The 21,991-nt window shown below is 43.8% G+C and overlaps 2 protein-coding genes across 3 annotated transcripts in view; one reads left to right on the top strand and one right to left on the bottom strand.

The window, feature by feature from the left end:
- Positions 1-68: 68 nt before the first annotated feature.
- gpr143 (G protein-coupled receptor 143) lies at positions 69-11,740 on the top strand. The gene is made up of 9 exons (XM_061723392.1): positions 69-487; positions 1,980-2,089; positions 4,078-4,172; positions 4,431-4,523; positions 7,139-7,248; positions 7,333-7,441; positions 8,301-8,418; positions 9,437-9,692; positions 10,414-11,740. Exons 1-9 carry the CDS (start codon positions 91-93, stop codon positions 10,515-10,517), a joined length of 1,392 nt encoding a protein of 463 aa, XP_061579376.1. The 5' UTR covers positions 69-90; the 3' UTR covers positions 10,518-11,740.
- The window catches only part of tbl1x (transducin beta like 1 X-linked), a 34,892-nt gene continuing 23,808 nt past the window's right edge, over positions 10,908-21,991 (bottom strand). For both annotated transcript variants that reach the window (XM_061723390.1, XM_061723391.1), the window contains exons 6-16: positions 19,599-19,731; positions 19,331-19,472; positions 18,431-18,494; positions 18,215-18,312; positions 17,840-17,900; positions 16,710-16,831; positions 16,544-16,618; positions 16,339-16,466; positions 14,905-15,070; positions 13,732-13,833; positions 10,908-13,647 (exon numbers count right to left, since the gene is read on the bottom strand). In XM_061723390.1, coding sequence (XP_061579374.1) covers positions 13,621-13,647; positions 13,732-13,833; positions 14,905-15,070; positions 16,339-16,466; positions 16,544-16,618; positions 16,710-16,831; positions 17,840-17,900; positions 18,215-18,312; positions 18,431-18,494; positions 19,331-19,472; positions 19,599-19,731 — 1,118 coding nt within the window. In that variant the 3' untranslated portion in view covers positions 10,908-13,620. The remainder of the gene's footprint in view (positions 13,648-13,731; positions 13,834-14,904; positions 15,071-16,338; positions 16,467-16,543; positions 16,619-16,709; positions 16,832-17,839; positions 17,901-18,214; positions 18,313-18,430; positions 18,495-19,330; positions 19,473-19,598; positions 19,732-21,991) is intronic.

Raw genomic sequence — 21,991 nt, 5'->3', positions numbered from 1 at the left:
GCACGGTCTCGTTCACACAGCAGCCCTTTGTCGGGTTTCTTCATTGTGCGGAAGAGTTAAGCTGCAACTTCGGGGATTAAATGGAAGCACATGATGGTTCAACCCCGTGATTTGGGTAGAGAGCTGCCTCATGGACTCAGTCACTTCCTCTCCTCCTCTCCTCCTCCTCCTCCTCTCCCTGCGTCGCCTCTCCTCGTCCCCGCAGCGCGTCCAGGTCTCTCCGGCTCCGCCATGGCCTCCCCGCGGCTGGAGACGTTCTGCTGCCCGAACAGGGACGCGGCCACGGAGCTGGTGGTGACTTTCCAGCCGGAGCTGTTCGCGGGCCTGAGCCTGGCCAGCGCGGCTCTCAGCCTCGCCTTCGCGCTGCTGCAGATCCTGCCCAAGCGCAAGGGCTACCGGCGGCTGGGCCAGTACCCGCTGCCGCGGCCCGCGTCCTCCTCCAGGATCCTCTTCATCATCAGCGTGTGCGACATCCTGGGATGTGCAGGTAAAGGAGAGGAGAGAAACCCGCCGGGGATGACCTGCTTTCTGGGGGGAAGGGAGGGCCGGGGCGCGCTCTGCGCGCAATTACGCACGCACATACCTTCGTTTAACCCTTTTGTGGCTCTGTTTGCTTTTATAACAACTGTTGAGTAACAGCCTGCAGATTTAAAAAAAAAAAAAAAAAAAAAAAAAAAAAGATATTGGCGTCTTAACTTTTTTATCTTAAGAAAAGGAGATCTTAGAATCAGAAATAAATGAATAAACTATGATTTTAGTGCTTGAAGGATTTTAACTCTGCATGATTCTCAATGGAGGCATAACTCGGAACCTTTTTGACATTTGACCTGCTCCTTCATCACCGCTTCTCCTGGTAAGGAGGAGAGGGAGAGGAAGAGGAGAGGAAGAGGAGAGCAGGAGGAGATGAAGAGGAGACGAAGAGGAGAGCATGGGGGGAGGAAGACGAGAGCCGGATGAGAGCGGGAGGAGAGGAAGAGGAGAGCAGGAGGAGAAGAAGAGAGGAAGAGGAGAGTAGGAGGAGAGGAAGAGGAGAGTTGGAGGAGAGGAAGGGGAGAAGAAGAGGAGAGGAAGAGGAGAGCAGGATGAGAGGAAGAGGAAAAGAAGAGGAGAGCAGGATGAGAGGAAGGGGAGAAGAAGAGGAGAGGAGGATGAGAGGAAGAGGAAGGGGAGAAGAAGAGGAGAGCAGGATGAGAGGAAGGGGAGAAGAAGAGGAGAGGAAGATGAGAGCAGGAGGAGAGGAAGAGGAGAAGAAGAGGAGAGCAGGATGAGAGGAAGAGGAGAAGAAGAGGAGAGGAAGATGAGAGCAGGAGGAGAGGAAGAGGAGAAGAAGAGGAGAGCAGGAGGAGAGGAAGAGGAGAAGAAGAGGAGAGCAGGATGAGAGGAAGGGGAGAAGAAGAGGAGAGGAAGATGAGAGCAGGAGGAGAGGAAGAGGAGAAGAAGAGGAGAGCAGGATGAGAGGAAGAGGAGAAGAAGAGGAGAAGAAGATGAGAGCAGGAGGAGAGGAAGAGGAAGAGGAGAGGGAGAGGAGAGGAGAGGAAGAGGAGAGGGAGAGCAGGTGAAGTCATGTTTCCATGTTTCCACATCCCCCCCCACTGCGGCTGAACAGCTGGAATCTCGCTGATGACACAGTTGGACATGAAGTGCAGAACAGCATGACGTCTGACTGCAGAAGCTTCAGGAGAACTCCTGCTTTATTTAGGGGGGGTGGAGGAAATGGAAACACCCCTGTAAACCCTCCACCCCTCATTTCCATGATGCAACGCTGCATTAACAGGACTCCCTGACCGACACTAATTACCTCAGGCACTTCATAACTAAAAAAAGAAATCTGACGTGTTTAAACGTTAATTAAAACCAGACCACTTTTATGGTTTTTCCTGCTAAGATGTTTGCTTTTCCTCGAGTTCACCCCTCCTCCATCCCTCCATCCATGGGGTTTCCTCTCGTAAGCCGGATCTCGTGCTCTCCTCCCGTTGCAGGTATCATCGTCAGGTCATCTATCTGGCTGGGCCTGCCGGACGTGGTGGCCGGCATCTCGGTGGCCAACAACACGGACGTGGTGCCGGAGGTGTTCTGCGTGGGCAGTGCGGTACGTGGGACCCTCGGCCCGCTTATAAATGTTATTTATGTTTAAAATGATCAATACCTTTTTGTACGATCCCTTTGGTTCATATTTGTTCTAAGCAGTAATAGTGACGAAGCAGAATACTGCATTTCTATTTGCTGCTGCATGTAGAGTAAATATACGGTAAGTTTTACAAGTCACTGGACCTTGGAGCAACACAGTCTTTTGAGTAGCATGTTTTATTTTACTTAGAAAAGTGAAGGATTTGGTTCTGTATATTGTATAATTTTTCGCTTTTTAGAGTAAAGTATAATAATAACCACAATCCTATGCTGTAACAATGCACCTTTCAATAACCATGTCTAGCTCATACTGCTGCACCTTTCACTTAAAAAAAATGTATACATGTTAATAAGAGCTTAATAGAGATTTGTCTATTTTCTGTACAGTGAGTGAAAATAACTGAGTCAAATTCCCCGTCTTGTTTGACCTGACTTGGCCAATAAACTTGATTGTGATTCTGAAATAACAATAATGACAATCTTAAATGCAAAGATTTAAGAGTCTGAAAGCACAGAATCCTTAACATTATGTCTACTATAACTAAAATAAGTGCAAAATGATATAATTAATAACTTTTATAGATAATAATAACTGTTGTCTGAGCCTTTCAGAGGCAGTCTCAGAGGAATCAACCACTGTGCAATAATAATAATAATGATTAAAGCTGCAAGCAGCGATGAACGGGCCCTCGCACCATGTTCAGGTGTGCTGCAGTGGAAACGCTTGTATGACTTGCATGTAGATTCTTCAGACCTGGACATTTAGAGGATGACACCACCCACGACTCTCATTCAAAAGTTATGGCAGAAAATAGGGACTATAAAATATCGGCCAATCAGAAGAAGGGGCGGGGATAATTTGCACCAATTTTGTTCAAGGACTCAATACCGAGTCCGATGACACCACCCACAAGTCTTTATGTCAAACCATTCAAAAGTTATGGCAGAGAATAGGAACTATCGAATATGGACCAATCAGATGAAGGGGGGGCGCGCTTTTTGGCGTCTATCGTCGCCACCGTAACGCTTTTGAAAGAGAAAAGTAATGCACATCGTCGCAGGATGGAGACACACATTTTGATGTATAACACACCTGGGTGCACGTTACGGTTCGGGCGAAGAAACGGCCGAAGAATTGGCATAAATTGCGGCAAAATTACACAATTAATTCAAAATGGCCGACTTCCTGTTCGGTTTTGGCCATGGCACCAAGAGACTTTTCTTTAAGTTGCGACATGATACAGGTGTGTACCGATTTTCGTGCATGTACGTCAAACCGTATCGTGGGGCTTGAGGCACAAAGTTTTCTAGGGGGCGCTGTTGAGCCATTAGGCCACGCCCATTAATGCAAACAATTAAATATCAAATGTATTGCCAGGCCTGGCTTGCGTGCAAAATTTGGTGACTTTTGGGGCACGTTTAGGGGGGCAAAAAGGCCCTAATTTCGTTCGGCAGAAGGATAAAAACAAGGGGAAAAAAATAAGTACAATAGGGCCTTCGCACTGTCAGTGTTCGGCCCTTAATAATAATAATAATAATAATAATAATAACCACAATCATACAGTATGCTGTAACAATGCACCTTTCAATAACCATGTCTAGCTCATACTGCTACACCTTTCACTTTAAAAAAAAATTGTATATATGTTAATAAGAGCTGTCATTTGTCTATTTACTGTACAGTGAGCGAAAATAACAGAGTCAAATTCCCTGTTTTGTTTGACCTGAACATGATTCTGATTCTAAAGATACAAAACAAAAACTTTGCTTTAAGACCTTTCCTTTCCGGTGTTTATGTGCAAAGAGGTTTAAGGTCCCGAGCTCGTGAGGCAGCCAGCTGCTGCACCCAGCCAGACCGACCTAACCGAGGGAAACCCAGATGTGGCGGTTCGGCTTCGGGGCTCATTTTCCCGCCGCTGAGACCCTGATCATCCCTTCCATGTGTTGCAGATGTGGATCCAGCTGTTTTTCAGCGCCTCTTTCTGGTGGACCTTCTGTTACGCGGTGGACGTCTTCCTGGTGGTGAAGACCTCTGCGGGGATCAGGTTGGTTTCATCCTCCCTTTACCCACAACCCACCACGGCCTCGGCACCTGCAGGGCGCCGGCCGGGTGAAGCTCGGAGCTCCGTCGGGGGCGTTTTCCTCCAGCAGAGCCTTCGCTCGCTTCTCTCTGAGAGAAGGGAGCGAAGGATCTGCTGACAGAGCGGCCAGGTGGTCTGATGTTGTGATGAAAAGCTTTTCGTGTGTGTTGTGAGCATGTGCCGCCAGCACCAGTCTCATGACTTGCTTCTCCCCCCCATCAGCACCATTGTCCTCTACCACATGATCACATGGGGTCTGGCGGTGCTGCTGTGCGTCGAAGGAGTGGCCATGCTCTACTACCCCTCCATATCCGAGTAAGACTCTTTCTCTGTCCAAAAACACACTCCAACAAGCAGGTTTTTGATGTTTCTTCTTTTTTTAAATATACATTTTACTTTCTGGACTATTGTTTCATGACCACCATTGTCCCCCAGCTCTTTGTACATGTTATCCATCTTTTTTCTCAAACACACTTCAAACAGAAAGCACAACTCAAAGAGGTCAAACAAGTGACCCGCATGGTGGACAATATAACCATGTGCCTGATTTAAAGGATCTACAGTTGGAGCAGACCTCAGGTCTACAGGAAGTTTGTTCCACCGGTGAGGAGCAGAATAACTGAACGCTGCCTCACCTTGCTTGGTTCTGGTTCTTGGGAACCACAACAAACCAGATCCAGATGAATCTCAGGGGTTTGGGAGCTTCATAGGAACTAACAGATCCAGCATGTATTTTGGTCCAAGACTAAAGACTAACTTTAAATAGTTAACTAACTATTTAATACAATACAGGTAACAATACAAATGCGCAAAAACAAAAATGCATACAGATACAGGACAAAAGGGGACACTAGAAAACAAACAGACAAACAAAACAACAAAGTCCATGTTTTTGTTCAGATTTCTTCTGTGTGGCATGCACGTGGGTGTGTGTGTGTGTGTGTGTGTGTGCACTAGGGCTGGGGATCGATTCAAATGTCAAGAATAGATTTGATTCCGATTCTTAAGATTCAGAATCAATTATCAAGATTTGATATCGGATTCGATTCGATTCCGATATTGATTTGGGTTAGTGTTATTAAAACTGTTTTTTGAGCTGTTGCATGAATTATATGACTGTAGTTCTGCAAAATATTACTACTAGTATTATATTGAGATTAAACAGCAAGTATTGGCAGCTAATGATGCTGTAAGGACCAATCAGCTCCCAGAATACTGATAGAACTGCTTTCAGAAACATCATGTGGGTCAGAATTACCAAACAGATCCAGGGAGGAAACAGAGGACGTATGAAATCGTTTTTATTTTTTCCCACATTCCGTTTTTATTTGTTCCTTTTTTGGTCTACTTGTGTTTTTCATTTTTGAGAATTTGGTTTTTAGCATTTTTTGCAAATGTAACCCCAAGACTGTATATAAAGTAATGAAATATAGACAATTTATGCAATTATAACTAAACACTTTAATGTTTTCATACCTTTAAACGTATTTAAAGGCAAAAACATGGCACCAGTTATTCTCATGTCCAACAAAACATTACTTTTTTGGGGATAAACAAAAAAATAACCAAAAGTTGTAATGTAATGATGAAGAAAAAAAAAACATAAATAAATAAAAGAAACCCCCCCCCCCCCCCCCCCCAAGATTGTAGAAGTGTTTTCGTCCTGTCTGGCTGCAAGTGACTTTCGGGTACAAAACAACCATGCACAACCTAGGAGGTTCCAATACTAACGTGTAGCATGCCAAAATGAGGGGGAGGAACTCAGCTAAGACTCATATGAAGCACTTTCACCCAACCCAAACACAAATGAGATATTTAATTTGCTAATTCTTTTAGTCAGACAAGAATTTTTAGGTTTTTTTAAATACCTGACATGTTTCGGCCATTCCTTTCACCTTCATCAGAGTCACAAGATGGTGTGTGTGAGCCGCCATTTGTCAGGCGTGACTCACCTGTCCGATGTGACAGGTGAATTGTCCCTGTGCTGTCTCTGTCACAGCGAGGCCTCGGGTCCTTAAAGTCTTAAATTCTACTTTTGCTAAAATAAGGCCTTTAAATTTCTTTATCTTAAATCTCAATCCAAGTGTCTTAATTTTAAAGGGAATGTATTGAGTCATCATTTTAGTCATCGTTTTGAGGAGAATCTCCTGCAAAGGTTCTAAATGTGTTGCCAGGTTGAGCAAGTTTCAGCCCAATTGAGCTGAAAAATATATTTATGGGCTGCTTTTCCTGGTTTTTACTAAATATTTAGGACAAATTATTACCAAAAAAGTTGCCATTGTGGCAGAGAAAAGTAGAAACGTGCACAATAAACTCACTGATATTTTATTTGCTTTGATCTACTCAATTTAATTGTAGTCTTTGTTTGGAGCATTAACTTTTTTGTGGGGGCTATTAAGTGGTGTTGTGAAGCTCGAAATGGATTATGCATGTAATAATTGACGGTTTTAACATAGAGAAAGTATGATTTGATCTGGTTTTTCATTATTTCGGCGTGTTTTAACTTGTGTTTGGGCTGCAACCGGTCAGCCAGATCTGGCAACCTCGACCTCAGCGCTGGATTTCTTAGTGACTTGTCTTTTTGGTCTTAAATTTTGTTTGAAAATTGTAGTTAGGTATTTAAAAAACCTAAAAATTCTTGTCTGACAAAAAGAATTAGCAAATTAAATTGTAACGCCATGGGAAAAAAAAGAATTTTATTAAATCACAAATGAGACATTACTGTACTCATTCCTACATGACATTTGCTGCTATAATGAGATTCAATAGTGGGTTTCGCTCCTTTTAATGTGTGTTCCTGCACTTCTGCATGTCCGAGATTGTCCATCCAGAGTCCTGATTAGGACATTTCTGATTAGGACCGGCTCTAAATAAGCGACTCAGTTCAGGATCATTAAGTTCTGATCTCTGATCTTCCCCCCTGGGTGCAGCTGCGAGCAGGGCCTCCAGCACGCCATCCCTCACTACGTCACCACATACGCGCCCATGCTGCTGGTGCTCACAGCCAACCCCGTGTTCTTCAGCCGGACCATCTCTGCAGGTCGGTACCCCCCCCTCCCCGCCACCGTGATCCTGCCTGCTTATTCGGGAAGGAAACCAGCAACTCTCTCGCCTCTTTCCACAGTGACGTCTCTGCTGAAAGGACGGCAGGGAATCTACACGGAGAACGAGAGACGGCTGGCCAACGAGATAAAGATACGCTTCTTTAAGATAATGCTGGTGTTCTTTGTTTGGTGAGTTTCATTCTTTATTTATTTATGAATTGATTGATTTAAAAAGCACAAGAAATCCTTTCTGTAGTCAGTGTGGAAGGAGACTTTCAGGTAAAAGAAACACTTGCCTGACCTTTAATTTGATCAGGACGACTGTCGTCTGGTTTAAAACATCCAACTGTCTCCTGTGTTCATGCGTCTGTAATCCAGGGACCTCGGACCAGAACCGCTGGTGGGCCTCATAACAAAAAAAAAAGAAAGAAAAATAAAGTCACAATGCATCAAAACTTAACTACCAACCAGTTATGAAACATACAATAAGCCCCACTGGTGGGAAACGGGAGAAAAGATGGAAAACACGACGCAGATTCTTCCGATAGTCTCGACAAGCTCCGCCCATAAACTCACATCATGCAGTTTTCAGTTTTATTGATTGACAGGTGGGATTTTATTTCTAAGATTCAGATCGTGCATTAGTCCCCACGTCTCTGAGAAAAGTAAGGCCTTAAAGAGTCTCGTTGAGCTTCTGATTTGATAAATCGCTTCTTAAAAACCATTTTCTGCATGGAAACGTTCCTCCTTTATTCCTCTTTCATTCACAACCCTTTCATGAGAAAAGGTGGGACGTGTTTTATTCCAGCTAAGCAAGCAACCGTGTGCTTAATACCTGCCGCAACGATAAAGCATCCCCTCATCATGACGACACCGCCGCCGTGTTTCACTGCAGGGACGGCCTCATTTTCCAGATTTTTCTCATTTGTTAAATCTGCCGTGAGGCTAAAACCTAAAAGCTGTGTGTGTTGTGTTCTTATCGGGGGGTTTTCGGAAAGACGGTGAGTTATTAGTTTGTTCTGAACTTTTCTTTTTTCCTTTTCTTCAGCTGGGCGCCAAACATCATCAACGAGGGGCTCCTCTTCTACCTGGAGATGCAGCCGGACATCAGCGACGGCAGACTCAGGGACGTCAGGAACGCCGCCCTCACGACGTGGTTCATCATGGTGAGTTAAAGCAAACATCTGCATCCAGATCATCAAGAATTATTGATGAGCGTTTGTGTTGGAGAGAACAGGTTTATTGTGTGAGTAAGAAAATAAACAAATCTATTGGCATAATTAGGAAAGTTAGACACCTTGTCTCTAAGCAGTGTCTACTTACTCTTTATTACAGTTTAATTTATCCTCACCTTTCATATTGCAATATTGTTTGGGGGAGTACATTTACAACTACTCTCCATAAAATCTTAATTCTCCAGAACCTTTTTGTAAGACTTGCATCTCGATCTGTCTGGGATGCTACTGCTGCTCCTTTATTTAAAAATCTACAGATCCTTACTATTTATGACATCAACAGTTACCAAATATGCATTTTTCTTTACAAGATATTTTCCTCAGAAGGAAATGTTCCTGAGCACTTTAAGTCATACTTTGCCACAAACTCTCAATTTCATTCCTACTCAACTCGGCAGGCCCTCGCCCTACATCCACCTAAATGTCTGGAATCTAGAAGCCAATTTTTGTTTAGGTTTAGAGGTGTCAAAGTCTGGAATAGTTGGTACCATATTGCAAACAATTGTAGGTCCCTATCCATTTTCAAAAGTCGCTGAAGAGAGCATTTAATTCAACAATGTAGTCAAGAAAGCTCTTGCTTTTCCCACTGCTAATGTTCTTTTGCACTTCATATTCTGTGTTGCCATTTGTTCAGCATAATATTCATATTTTCATGATCATGTCTACAGTAATTTTTTATTTTTTTTTATTTTATTTTCATGATATATTATTTATTTTTATGATTTTGTATCCTCATAACTATTTTGTTAAATGTTATTAGGTGGGGGCTCCTCATAAGCCTAGTGGCTTGCTCGCTCCTCCCTGCACAGTTTCTTTTAACTGCACTTATTTGTGTGATGTTATTTTTTTATGTTATGTGCTAAATAAACTAAACTAAACTTCAGATGTGAGGTTTGGTTCCGGCGTCTAACTAACAGCCTCCTCCATCCTCGGCCCGGTCTCCCCGCAGGGCATCCTGAACCCCATGCAGGCCCTGCTCAACACGCTGGCCTTCCACGGCTGGACCGGCCTGGACGTGGACTGCAGCCTGCAGCGCGGCCGCGAGCTGCCCTGGGACTCGGGCTCCACGTCGGTGCCCAACGCCGCCAGCCCCAACCCGGTGGTGGGCACCACGCTGCTGTACCAGAGCCACGTGCAGGAGGCCCAGAAGAGCCTGATGGGCAACGGCCAGCCGCACTCCGACGCCATCAGTGTCCTCTCAGAAGGTAACTGGCTGTCCAGCGGCGCCAGCAGCTCGCCCGTTTATCAGGGCTGGTGATGCGTTCAGGACCCCCCCACCCCCGTCAGAACTTATTTATACCATTAAACTGAAGAAGCCTCAGCCTGCATCCCCCCCTGCACAGCCGTCCGTGTCGATCCGTTACGAGCGTGAAAAGGCCGCCGCGTGGGGAGCAGAGGATTCTCTGTAAATAATGAATTAATGCTATAAATGCACATGAACGCCACGCGGAGCGCCACATGTCATTATTTACAGATAATCAGGCGGAGAGCGGAGGAGAAGCTGTGAATTAAGCGGAGATGCGTGCACGTTTGAACTCTCTAAACTCCTGTGTGGATTCCTTTAAAGCGAGGAGTGAGACTCATCGGATCCGTTGAGTCGGGCCAGTTTGACCCGTCACGCATCTCGACCGGCACCAGAGTCGATATTTATGTCTAATAAAACACCAACCTGTACCTTTAACCCACGAAGCAGCGACTCAGCTGATCTGTGTACCTTGTAAGGACTGTGTCAACGCCACAAACACATCTAAGAAATAAAGTAATTCCTGTAAAAAAACACTCATGGTTTTCATTTTTATTCTAAGAGTTTGTGTCGGACGCTTCGACGGAGCAAGACCTCTTGAGATTCAGAGATGAATATGATGCAAGTGCATGTCTCATGTGCGGGACCCCCTCAGTAATCTCCCCCCTATTCTGTCTTGCTAGGTTCAGAGTCTAGTACAGTTGAAATCCACATTTCCGGCGAGCTCCGAGACTTTGAGGATGTAGACGCTGACGGAGAATCCTTGGAGAACTCCGTGAGGCGCTAGAAGTGCGCTCGCCGCCGGCCGCCGCCGAACCCTGTCCACCGTAGTCCACGCTTGAAGTTTCTGTAGCTGTGAGCCTTTTTTTATTTAACCTTTTCCCCCCCCCAAAACATTTTTGCAAGTTCAGCATCAGATCCACGAGCCGAAGATCCCAAAGGTCCATCAGGACTTTTTCTTCTGGCTAATTCTCAAAAATTGGACATGAAATTGCACCTTTTGACCTCGACGTCCCGGGACTTCACTGATCCAATAAGCTGCTCCATGTATTTGTTCTGTTTAAATTATATTACAGCTGGTTCCTCTTGTATTGTTGCATTCGTCTGTTTCCTTTCTTTCCTAAATCAGATGTACCGTGTGATGCTGAGAGAGAAAAACACACAAAAGACACGGATGTTTTCTGATATCAAAATAGAGTAATTTATTTGAGACACTGAATGACTTCAAAGTGTTGTCTTGGAAACGGGCGATGGCACCCTGGACCAGGGCCGTCCCCCTATTGGGTTCCTTAAGATGCCGATCACGACCACCGACCCACAGCCCAATTCTCAGTCTGACACAGACAATAATGGCTCTCGGAGAAAATAACAAAACAAAAGAAAAAAAGGGGAGGAACGAAAACGTGGGGAAGGAACGCAAGACCCATTAAAGTCCAAATCATCCAGGTCATTAGAGAGAAACGACAAAAAAAAAAAAAAAAAAAAAACTGGACCTTCGCTCACAACAGAACCTGAACATTTTGCAGAACCGATACAGAAAGTGCACTTCTTCATGTCGTCGTGGCAGAAACCGGAGGGTGAACGGGACCCGGAGAGAAAGGTGAAGGTTTGGGGGGGTTCTGCTTCCTTTAGATCCCATGAAGCAGAAACGGGGAACCGTCCCGCCGACTGATCCATGACCCGGTACTACGAAGCAGGTTCGACCTATCAGGGTGTCTCTCGATCATCCGACCCCCACCCACCCAATTCTGGACACGTGCAGCGTTTGTGTAGAAATACTGGACGACGTCTCAAACACGGATGTGAAACTGCACATTTCTGATAAAAAAGGAACTATAGTAAGAGATTTAACGTCTGCAGAAGCTGAGTGAACGTCTGACGACGACTGCTGCGATATTACTCAACGAGCTGCACATCCGGAGGTTACAAATGTGTATTTCTATTAAAATTAGTACTTGAGAAAGTTTCAGCCCTATTCTGTCTTTGTTAAACACAAAATAAAGGAACATAAATAACCATTCAGGCCAGTCGGTTGGTTTATTGTAAACATCCAAATGCATCTTGGTCATTAAGGCGCTAAAATGTTTAATTCATAAAAAAAGGGGGTTTAGCTGCTCATGGATTTTTTTAAATGGATGTGGACATATTAGATAATTAATTCTCATAGTTCAGTAACAGATTTTATTTTAAAAAAGTGTTTTAAATCTAATAAGAAGTTTAAAAAGGTAGAAACTGAAAGTTTTTACTTCGGCTGACATCTTTCTCCTGAAGTAGATGAAAAGTTTAGATTCTGAGACACAAAAACCACGTCCACACACCCGGGTCTTTCATTTCTCATCTTTTTATCCAACGTCGGGGGCCGAGACGGCGTGCAAATGACACGCATTGATGCTTTCTGGCTCAAACTTCCCCAGAAACCCGGTCCAGAGAAGCTCGAGGCTTCCAGCGCAGGTTGCCATGGCAACACAGCTTCACTAAAAAAAAAAAAAAGGACGAACCGGCTTCTAGAGTCGAAACACCGGATCCTGCTTCGTAGTACGGGCCTCTGATGAACCGCTGAAGCCCGGGTCCAGCTCTTCAATCCCTCCGTTTCTGAGTGACAGCAGGACTTTCAGCATTCAAGAAAAACAAACTCAGCAGCCTGATCGGAGCGAGATGCTGGCGAGAGAACACAGTGACATAAATCAAGCTGCGGTGACGCTCCTCCTCCGGGTCCGGTGGCCCGGCGGCTCCGCGGACTCTTTAAACGCCCTAAACACCCCAAACAGAGCTAACAGAGCCTATTTCCTGTGAGGCTGGTCGACGCGCGTATTGTTGCCACCTGTAGCTCACTGGTGAGGAAATACAAAAAAAAAAGGAATTGATACATCAGATGTAGCCGGCAGGGTTTATAAAGATTGTATTAAAAGAAGCCGATGAGACATGCACTTCTGTTAAAAACCTCCAGACGACAGCGAAGATGTGGCGGCTCCAGGTAGTAAGGAGCCGCTGCAGATGGCAATAAAGTGAACTGTATATAAACATTTATATATACACAGTATATAAGTCTGTGTATTAATCTAATTTACATAGTTTTACATTCGTGAAATTTACATCCAACGTGGGAGAAAATTCTCTTTGTAAACCACTTTTCACATCTTTTCTTTTCTTTTTTTTCTTTTTTTTTCCACAAAATGACAGTTTTTCTAATCTCAAATGAGCTGAGCAGGTCGTTTTCCGGGGTTCAGGGCGCTGTTTCCTCTCGCTGACCTGAAGTTAAAGCAACAAAAAAAAACAACAAAAAATAACTCCCGCCCCCCCCAAAGAAAAAAAAAAAAAACAGAACTACTCGCAACGGCACATTCAAACGTCCATCTGTGGGAAACTCGTCGGAAAACATGATCGGGGCGTTCCGGGCCGAGTGCCGGTCGCTTCCAATCTCCGTTGACTCACTCGGACGTAACGTTTCCTCGGAGGAATCGTAAACCCGCCCCGACACCTGCCTCCCATTATCACTCCTCCCTCTGTAAAACTCATCCCTGCGTTTCCGCCCTCGCAGCCCGGCAGCCCGGCAGCCCGGCAGCTGGACGCGAGGCCCGCGGCGGGGGGCCGGAAACCTCCTCATCACGTGGATGCAGTCCTGGGGATTTCTCGGGCTCGTCGCTTCGGCAAAACCCCTTAACGTGCACCGAGTCTCGTGGTGGTGCTCGTGCCGCTGCCGTCGTCGTCGTCGTCTGGGTTCACTTCCGGGAGAGTCTTTCTCAGAGTTTGTTTTTTTTTTAAGTTTTGTAGTTTTCCATTTCCTCAGTGCACCTTTTGCGGCCGTCCTTGAGCGAGGGTTGTGCGTTCGCGGATGTCAGACGAAGGCGACTCCTGCACATTTCCAGGATTCATCCTCGGTTCCAGCGACGCTATTTCCGGAGGTCGAGGACACAAACCTGCAGAGGAAGGAATCAAAAACACGTTTAAATAAGCTTTTAACCTGACTTTTAACGGTGCCGAGCCGAGCAGCCGAGCCGTACCGAGCCATCCGATGCGCTGGCGCCGACTTTGTCCCCGGTGCTGTTCCAGCACACCTCGAAGATGCCGCCGGTTCCCCTGTAGCTGTGCACCAACGCGCCGCTCTGCAACCGCGGCACAGAATCACAATCAGGTTTATTGGCCAAGTCAGGTCAAACAAGACAGGGAATTTGACTTACGCTCACTGTACAGTAAATAGGCAAATGACAGCTCTTATTAACATATATGGATCAATGACGTGACGCCTATATTTTCCGAAAAACTGATTTTTTTTCAATTCAAAAAAATATAAAATATAAAACAAAAAAATACCATATATATATATGAACTACCTGTCCCACATATGGACTCACTTGAATTTTACAAAAATTACTAGTTCAAAACATCAAAATGTCATGTGGTGCGACCGTCCAACCATGACTCATTCTAAATGTATTTAAATCAATTTTATGCCCTATCTGGCATGATTTCCAAAATGTCTTGTAGTGTATAAGATTTATACACATTTATATTTCCATCATAATATACAAAAAAAGTTTGACTGATGTCCATTTTATGAAATATCATGTGATGCGAATATTAAAACAACCATTTTTGTATAATACTGAAAAAAAAAAAAAGAAAAAAAAAGATGTCAAGATGTTAAGGAAATTAATTCATTTTAATATGAATCATGGTTGCACCACATGACCTTTTTAAGGCTAGTGCCAATTCATCTTGACAAAAATCACTTAATTTAAAAGTTTTATATGAATTTATGTGTACACAACATTCTTAATGTTTGAACTACTGCAATATATATTCTTTTTTTTATTATTTTAAAATTGACCTGTTGAAAATCCTTATTCGTCATTGACCCATATACAATTTTAAAGTGAAAGGTGCAGCCGTATGAGGTAGACATGCTTATTGAAAGGTGCATTGTTACAGCATATGATTGTGGTTATTATTATTATTATTATTATTCAGTTATTGATTACTCTGAGTGATGAGAGTTCATCAGAGCAACAGCTTGGGTGAAGAAACTGTCTCTCTGTTTCTTCCCCCTCCTGTTGCTCTGATGAACTCTCATCACTCATGGTAATCAATCAACAACACACCAATGACCAACTCTGGCGCTAGAAACTCTCTCGGCTGTCGTTTGAAACGGTTTGAAACCTGGCGCAGACTCTTACCGTGGTGTTCCAGATGTGGACGCACTTGTCGAAGGAGCCGCTGGCGAGGTGCTTGCCGTCGGGGCTGAAGGCCACGCTGTAGACGGGCTCCTGGTGCTTGGTCAGCGTGTGAATGCAGACGCCTCGCTCCACGTCCCACAGCCGCACCGTCGAGTCGAAGGATGCGCTGTTGGGGGGGGTGAGAGATTCAGACGAGCAGCAAAGCTTCCTTTACGTTGGTCTTTAATCGTGTCACAGCGTCATAATTCAGCTTTGACGGACGATCAAACGCTTTAAAATCCAACACAAAGAGGAAATGGACCGGCCCTTCCTGTGCTATGTGTAAAGCTGCTTTCGTCAACTAAAATTATGACTAAAGCTGAGGAACAGGAGGAAGACGAGACGCAACGAAAATGCTGGTCATGTGACGATAACGATAATTAAATATATAATGCAATATTGTAGAGGAATAAAAACGAGTCTAAAATGTAGATTACAAAATAAAAATGTGTCTTCATTTTCGTTGACCAAAACAAGACGAAATGTTCTAACAAAGATCCTTAATCTCCATGTTTTCAGTAGTTTCCTCTGATTTAGTTCTGCTGCTGGGTTACGGGAATCAGATCCAGGAGATGCAGCTGCAGAGTTAGAGGCTGATGCCGTTAACGCAGAACTCTAGGTTCACTTCAATTAAAAACAAAGTTACATAGAGAAACGTGGGGATCTGCTCTGGGGGAGGAAGAAGAAGAAAAGACCATCTTTGGATACACTTTCCTACATAGACGTGGAAAAGAAAACAATGTGTCGTCGAAAAAGATGGGGAGAAATGCGGAAAAATAAATATGTTGTAAACTCAAATTAGAGTCTTCTGTATCTGGAATGAATGTATTCTTGAGTCTATAAGGTAACAATAATATAATGATAAGATAACCTTGTTTGAATTGTAAAATGGGTTTGGCTAAATATAATCTTTGACTAAAACTAGACTAAAATGATCTTGGACAATTCTGACTAACAGTCAGAAGAAGGGAAAGATATAATCAGGAGTCAACCACAACATAACACAGGGAATATCGAAGTTAAAAAAGTATAAGTTTAATGAAATGAACAAAAATAAAAATGCAAATTGGATAAAATAAATATCATTTATGTTGGGTTTTTAAAGAAGAAAATTATTATGGCGTGTCTGTCTGCCCCTTAAGGTTCATAATCCTCTTAAAATCAACTAAGAATGAAGAAAAAACAATAAAGTAATCTTTGGAAGAAATATAATTTTTCCTTTAATAGACTATCCACTACAGTATAAAGACTAAAATGCTCAGACTTTTAGTCGACTGAAACTTGACACGACTAAAAAGGAGTATGAACGTGACTAAAACTAATAAAAACTAAAATAATAGCTTGACCCAAAGACTAGACTAAAGTGAAACACGTGCGACCTGCGTGGCTCCGTACCTGGCGAGCATGATGTTGGCGTTGGGGTTGCTGGTGCTCGGCCCCGTGGGGCTCCACTTGATAGTGTAGATCTCTTTACTGTGAGCCTGGAGGTCGTGGACGCACGAGTCCTGCTTCATGCTCCAGATCTGGGCGAGACAACGGAGGAGGTTAATCCGGAGCTCCGCCCCCCGCGGTCCCCCCCGCCCGTCAGAAACGGTCCTACCTTCAGGGTCATGTCGTCCGAGCAGGAGGCCAGCAGCATACCCGACGGGTCCCACTTGATGGCGTTGACTTCGTTCTGGGGGGGAAATAAAAGCGCTGGTTAGGAGGCTGGTACAGCGGGCGGGTCCGGCGTGAGGTTGGGGGTTGGACCCCGGACGGCTGCTCACCGTGTGGCCCTGGAAGGTCTTCAGCGGCCGGTCGCTGCCCAGGCGACACACGTGGATGCACATGTCGGTGCTGCAGGAGGCGAAGGTGGTGTTGTTCTGCCAGTCCACGTCCAGCGCCGGAGCTGCCGGGAGAAAACCACAGGTGAGCCACGAGACCTTATAAGACCCAACGAGACCTCACGAGACCTTATAAGACCCAACGAGACCTCACAAGACCCAACAATACCTCACACTAGACCTGTGTTGAAAAAAAATCGATTTCCCAATTCTAAATCGATTCATATGTCTAAAGATCGATTTTTTTCTTTTTTTTTGGGGGGGGGTTCTTTTTTTTTTTTTTTTTTAATTTATGTATTTATTTTTTCATCATTACATTACAACTTTTGGTTATTTTTTTGTTTATCCCAAAAAAAGGAATGTTTTGTTGGACACGAGAATAACTGGTGCCATGTTTTTGCCTTTAAATATGTTTAAAGGTATGAAAACATTAAAGTGTTAGGTTATAATTGCATACATTGTCTATATTTCATTACTTTATATACTGTCTTGGGGTTACATTTGCAAAAAATTATAAAAACCAAATGCCCAAAAATTTAAAACCAAAATAGACCGAAAATGGAACAAATAAAAACGGAATGTGGGAAAGAATAAAACCGATTTCATCCGTCTCTGTTTGCCCTGGATCTGTTTGGTAATTCTGACCCACATGATGTTTCTGAAAGCAGTTCTATCAGCATTCTGGGAGCTGATTGGTCCTTACACCATCATTAGCTGCAATACGTGCTGTTTAATCTCAATATAATACTAGTAGTAATATTTTGCATAACGACAGTCATATAATTCATGCAACAGCTCAAAAAACTGTTTTAATAACACTAAACCAAATCAATATCGGAATCGAATCAAATCTTGATAATCGATTCTGGATCTTAAGAATCGGAATCGAATCGATTCTTGACATTTGAATCGATCCCCAGCCCTACCTCACACCTCCATTTGTTTAGAGACAAGAGGCTCGTTTTTAGAGCTCGACATCGGAGGAACGGTCGTGGGGCCGGAGTGATCGCAGGTTCGGTACACCGGGAACGTGGTCGGGTCTAAACGGCCGCAGGTCTGATGAAGACTCTTACCTGAGTGGAACGGAAACTGCTGCTTGGCTTCGCCCGTGTGTGCGTCCCAAATGATTGTCGTCTGAAAACAAATGTACAATATAAGATAAGATAGTCCTTTATTGTTCCCAGAGGGGAAATTCGTGTGTTGCAGCAGCTCAAAGTCAGACAACATGAACTCAGACTAAATAAACGATAAAGATAAAATATAAGTATGGAAAATCAAAAAATACAGTAAAAAAGAAACTGAACAAGTGTTCTGTAAACTGAATAAATGTACTATAAACAGACACATACACACAACATAAACTATACGTAACAACGGTGTAAAAAGGATAAAAGTGACTTTCTTCTTCTGACTTTTTTTACTGTTGCTACGGCAACAACAACTCTCACCTTATCTACGCCGGCGCTGAGGATGCTGTTGCCCTTCTTGTTCCACTTGAGTGCAAATATGGGTCCTTTGTGCTGCCCCAAGGTGCTCGCCAGGTTCCCTGAGGAACCACAGTAACAAACATTTATTTATTTATCAAACACACCCCTCAAAACAATGAGTCACCGGTGGCGTCGTTCGCCACGGGCCGCCCGGCGCGGCGGCGGTGGAAGACGCACCGTCCTTCGTCCATATCCTGGCGAATCCATCGTACGAGCCCGTCGCCAGGAGGGTCCCGTCGCTCTGTTGGACGGAGAGAGAGAGAGGAGATCCGTTACTCGTCTGTCGGCCGATCGCAGTGTGATGGTGGGACGGGGGTCCATGTACTTCGCGGCCATCGGTTTTTTGTTTTGAAATGACAAAATAAAAATAGAGATATAATCCGTTTCCCATCTATTGTTTTGCTTATAAAAAATGGAACGGAAAACAGATCGTTATCCATTATCCATTATCCGATTTCATTGATGTGTTTAAAAATCGAAATTGGGAATTAAAACAGCGAGTGGAAAACCTCTATTTCCTATTCGTTTCCAACGGGGGGGCAGTATGTTAGAGTTCAGTACATGTTATTGATTGGACGCTCACAGACTCACGGACTGTCACAACATCACTGCAGTTTCATGACGGAGTGAAGACAGATTACAGATTAAACTCATGTTTCACTCCCAGGTTTCATATTTGATTTATTTTCTGTTTCAACATAAAAAAATCTAAAACTGTTCATTTTCAATCTGATGAACAAAAGAACCAGAAACAACTTTCTTCATTTATTACTGCGCATGTGCAATCCCCCCATTTGTCCAATCCTTGTTTTCAAAATCCTTGGAAACGAATAGGAAATAGAGAAAAGAGTTTTCCACTCGCTGTTTTAATTCCCAATTTCGATTTTCAAACACATCAATGAAATCGGATAACGGATAATGGATAACGATCCGTTTTCCGTTTTTTATTATCAAAACAAAAGATGGGGAACGGATTATTTTGGTTTATTTCTCTATTTTTATTTTGTCATTTGAAAACAAAAAACGGATGGCCGCGAAATACACGGACCGACGGGGGTCCGGCGGTCCGGGACCTACATTCCAGTCTAGCGAGGTGACGTCCTTGTTGCTGGGGACGTCCTGGCCGCCCTCGCGGATGCAGTGTCGCAGCACCAGCTGCGTGGAGTTGGAGTTGCTGTTCTCGTTGAGGTTCCAGATCCGGGCGGTCGAGTCACCCGAGCTGAAACGGACACCAACGCACCAGAGGGGGGTGTGCGTGTGAAAAGATTGTGGAGTATGAGCCATCGTAGGGTGCGGCGGTGGCGGGTATTGGGGCGGCCTGAGGTTCGGACAGGCAGAGACTCACCCCGAGGCCAGCAGGTCGCTGACCGGGTTCCAGGCACAGATGAACACCTCGGACTCGTGCCCTCGGAGCACCGTGGCTTTGCTGGCCGGAATCTCCACGTCCACGTCCACCTCCATGGCCTCGCTGTGGTTATCTGAGGAGACACCACCCGGGTCAGACACTTGTGCCACTTTTCCACTAACTAGGGATGGAAATCTAGAACCAGTTCTTGTTCAGAACCGGTTCCCAGTGTTTCAATTCCTTGGAATCGTTTGCATATTTTTCAAACGATTCCCTTTTCAATTCCAGTGAGCATGAATGACGTCATCGTAGGGCTGGGCGATATATCGAGATTTTAATATATATCGATATATTTTCAAACGCGATATGGTACGAGACAATATCGTTTATACCGGGGGGGAAAAAAAAAAAAATATATGATTTTGATATAGCTTATTTTGTGACGAATTGACTTGAATGTTTTATTTGAGATTTGCACAAATGTTTTGTTATTTGCACTATTTGCACTATTTGCAACTGTCAACCTCAGTGGAAAAGTCTGCCTGTTACTGTCTACATTGTATTAATTGCACAGTGTATTTTAATTTAATTGTTATGCACGAAAGGGATATTTGTTTTATTTATTCAAGAAGCATTTTTATTCTATATAAGCAGGCAGTTTATTTTTATTTCATTTGTTTTATACATTTTGATATTGTGCAGACCTCTGTTAATAAAGGAACCTGTGTGACATTTGGCACGAGGCTTTGTATTAAAACTGACTGTTTTTTTAAGGGTTTGCCTCAGAAAAAATGAAGCTAACAGAGATGCTATGCTATAATGCTTTGGGGGAAACCCCAATTATGGCACAGAAAAAATATCGATATATCGAGTATCGGCATTCAGCTAGAAAATATCGAGATATGACTTTTGGTCCATATCGCCCAGCCCTATGTCATTGCGCATGTTGCTTTACGCGCGTAAGCCAGCAGTCGATAGTAGACATGGCGCCCAAGCGATACAGATGTACGAAAGTATAATAATAATGATAATAATATTTCAGTAAAAAAGACGACAACAGGCTAACTTGCAATACTTCCTAAGTGAATATTTCGTCAAAAGGAGAAAATACCACCAACATGCAAAAACATTTGTGCACACAGCAGCAATAATGATCAAGGAATGTTGCGTTTTCCATCAGCATCAGCAATGTTAGCATGTCCTTGGCTAATAATACTGCAGGTAACTCATTAACAAGTGAACACTCCCTATCATATTGGCGCCATTTGCCTCATTGTTGTCCTTTTTTTCCAAATGGGAAGCGATAAGGGAATTGTTAAAGTACCGAATCGGTAAGCAGAATCGAAAATGGAATTGGAATCATAAAAATTGTATCAATTCCCATCCCTAGTACCCACTCAGCCCGGCTCGGCTCAGTTTGGCGCTTTCCCACTAGGACTCTACCCGTGCCGAGTACCGTATTTTCCGGACTATAGGTTGCGTTTTTTTTCCATAATTTGGCCGAGGGTGCGACTTATACTCTGAAAGCAACTTATGTGTGAAATTATTAACACATTATTACCGGTATATCATTTCACATGTTATTTTCACACTAAACCATAAGAGGGTGCAACTGCAACTGACGATGAGTCTGACGTGTATGTATAAGAGAAGTACCGCATCTTCCACCTCCGGAGTTAGCGGAGTTGTTTAAAAGTGACACAGAGGATGAAGTTTTCATTGGATTTTAGTTATTGTGAGTGATACAGATGGTTTGGTAAACTTATTAGCATGTTATTTATGTTATAGTTATTTGAATAACTCTTAATATGTTATGTTAACACACCAGGCATGTTCTCAGTTATGTCATGTAACGTAAACATACCGTACAATTATTCAGCCTGTTGTTGCCTCTATTCTGTTTTTATTTTAGATTGCCTTTCAAGATGACATGTCTGTTCTTGGTGTTGGATTTAATCAGATAAATTTCCCCAACAATGCGACTTATCCTCCAGTGCGACTTGTATGTTTTTTCCTTCTTTATTATGCATTTTATGGCTGGTGCGACTTGTACTCCGGAAAATACGGTAGATACTTTTTCTGTAACTATTCTGCCGAGGTTCTAAGCTGCTGTGTCGGCTGTATCTGACGTCATCACACTACAGGCCAGGGATTGGTCGGGGGGTTGGAGTCAGACGTCTGAGTCAGGATGTGACATCAGCGAAAGAGCGACTCTGATGGCGGCTTCTGGTTCATTTTATTCGACAAGCAATGGCAGCGCAAAAGTCTGTTTGGTGATCCAACTCTGAGGTGCAGATGTTCATAAACCTGGTGGCTGAGGAGAGAATTAAAAAGGGATCTAGACGGGCGATAAGGAACGACCAGATCTACCAGGAGCGAACACGAGCCACAGA

This window comes from Cololabis saira, chromosome 6, assembly GCF_033807715.1.
Source record: "Cololabis saira isolate AMF1-May2022 chromosome 6, fColSai1.1, whole genome shotgun sequence".
Taxonomy (NCBI): Eukaryota; Metazoa; Chordata; class Actinopteri; order Beloniformes; family Belonidae; genus Cololabis; species Cololabis saira.
The sequence above is the reverse complement of the archived record's forward strand: the minus strand, read 5'-3'. Positions and strand labels throughout refer to the sequence as shown.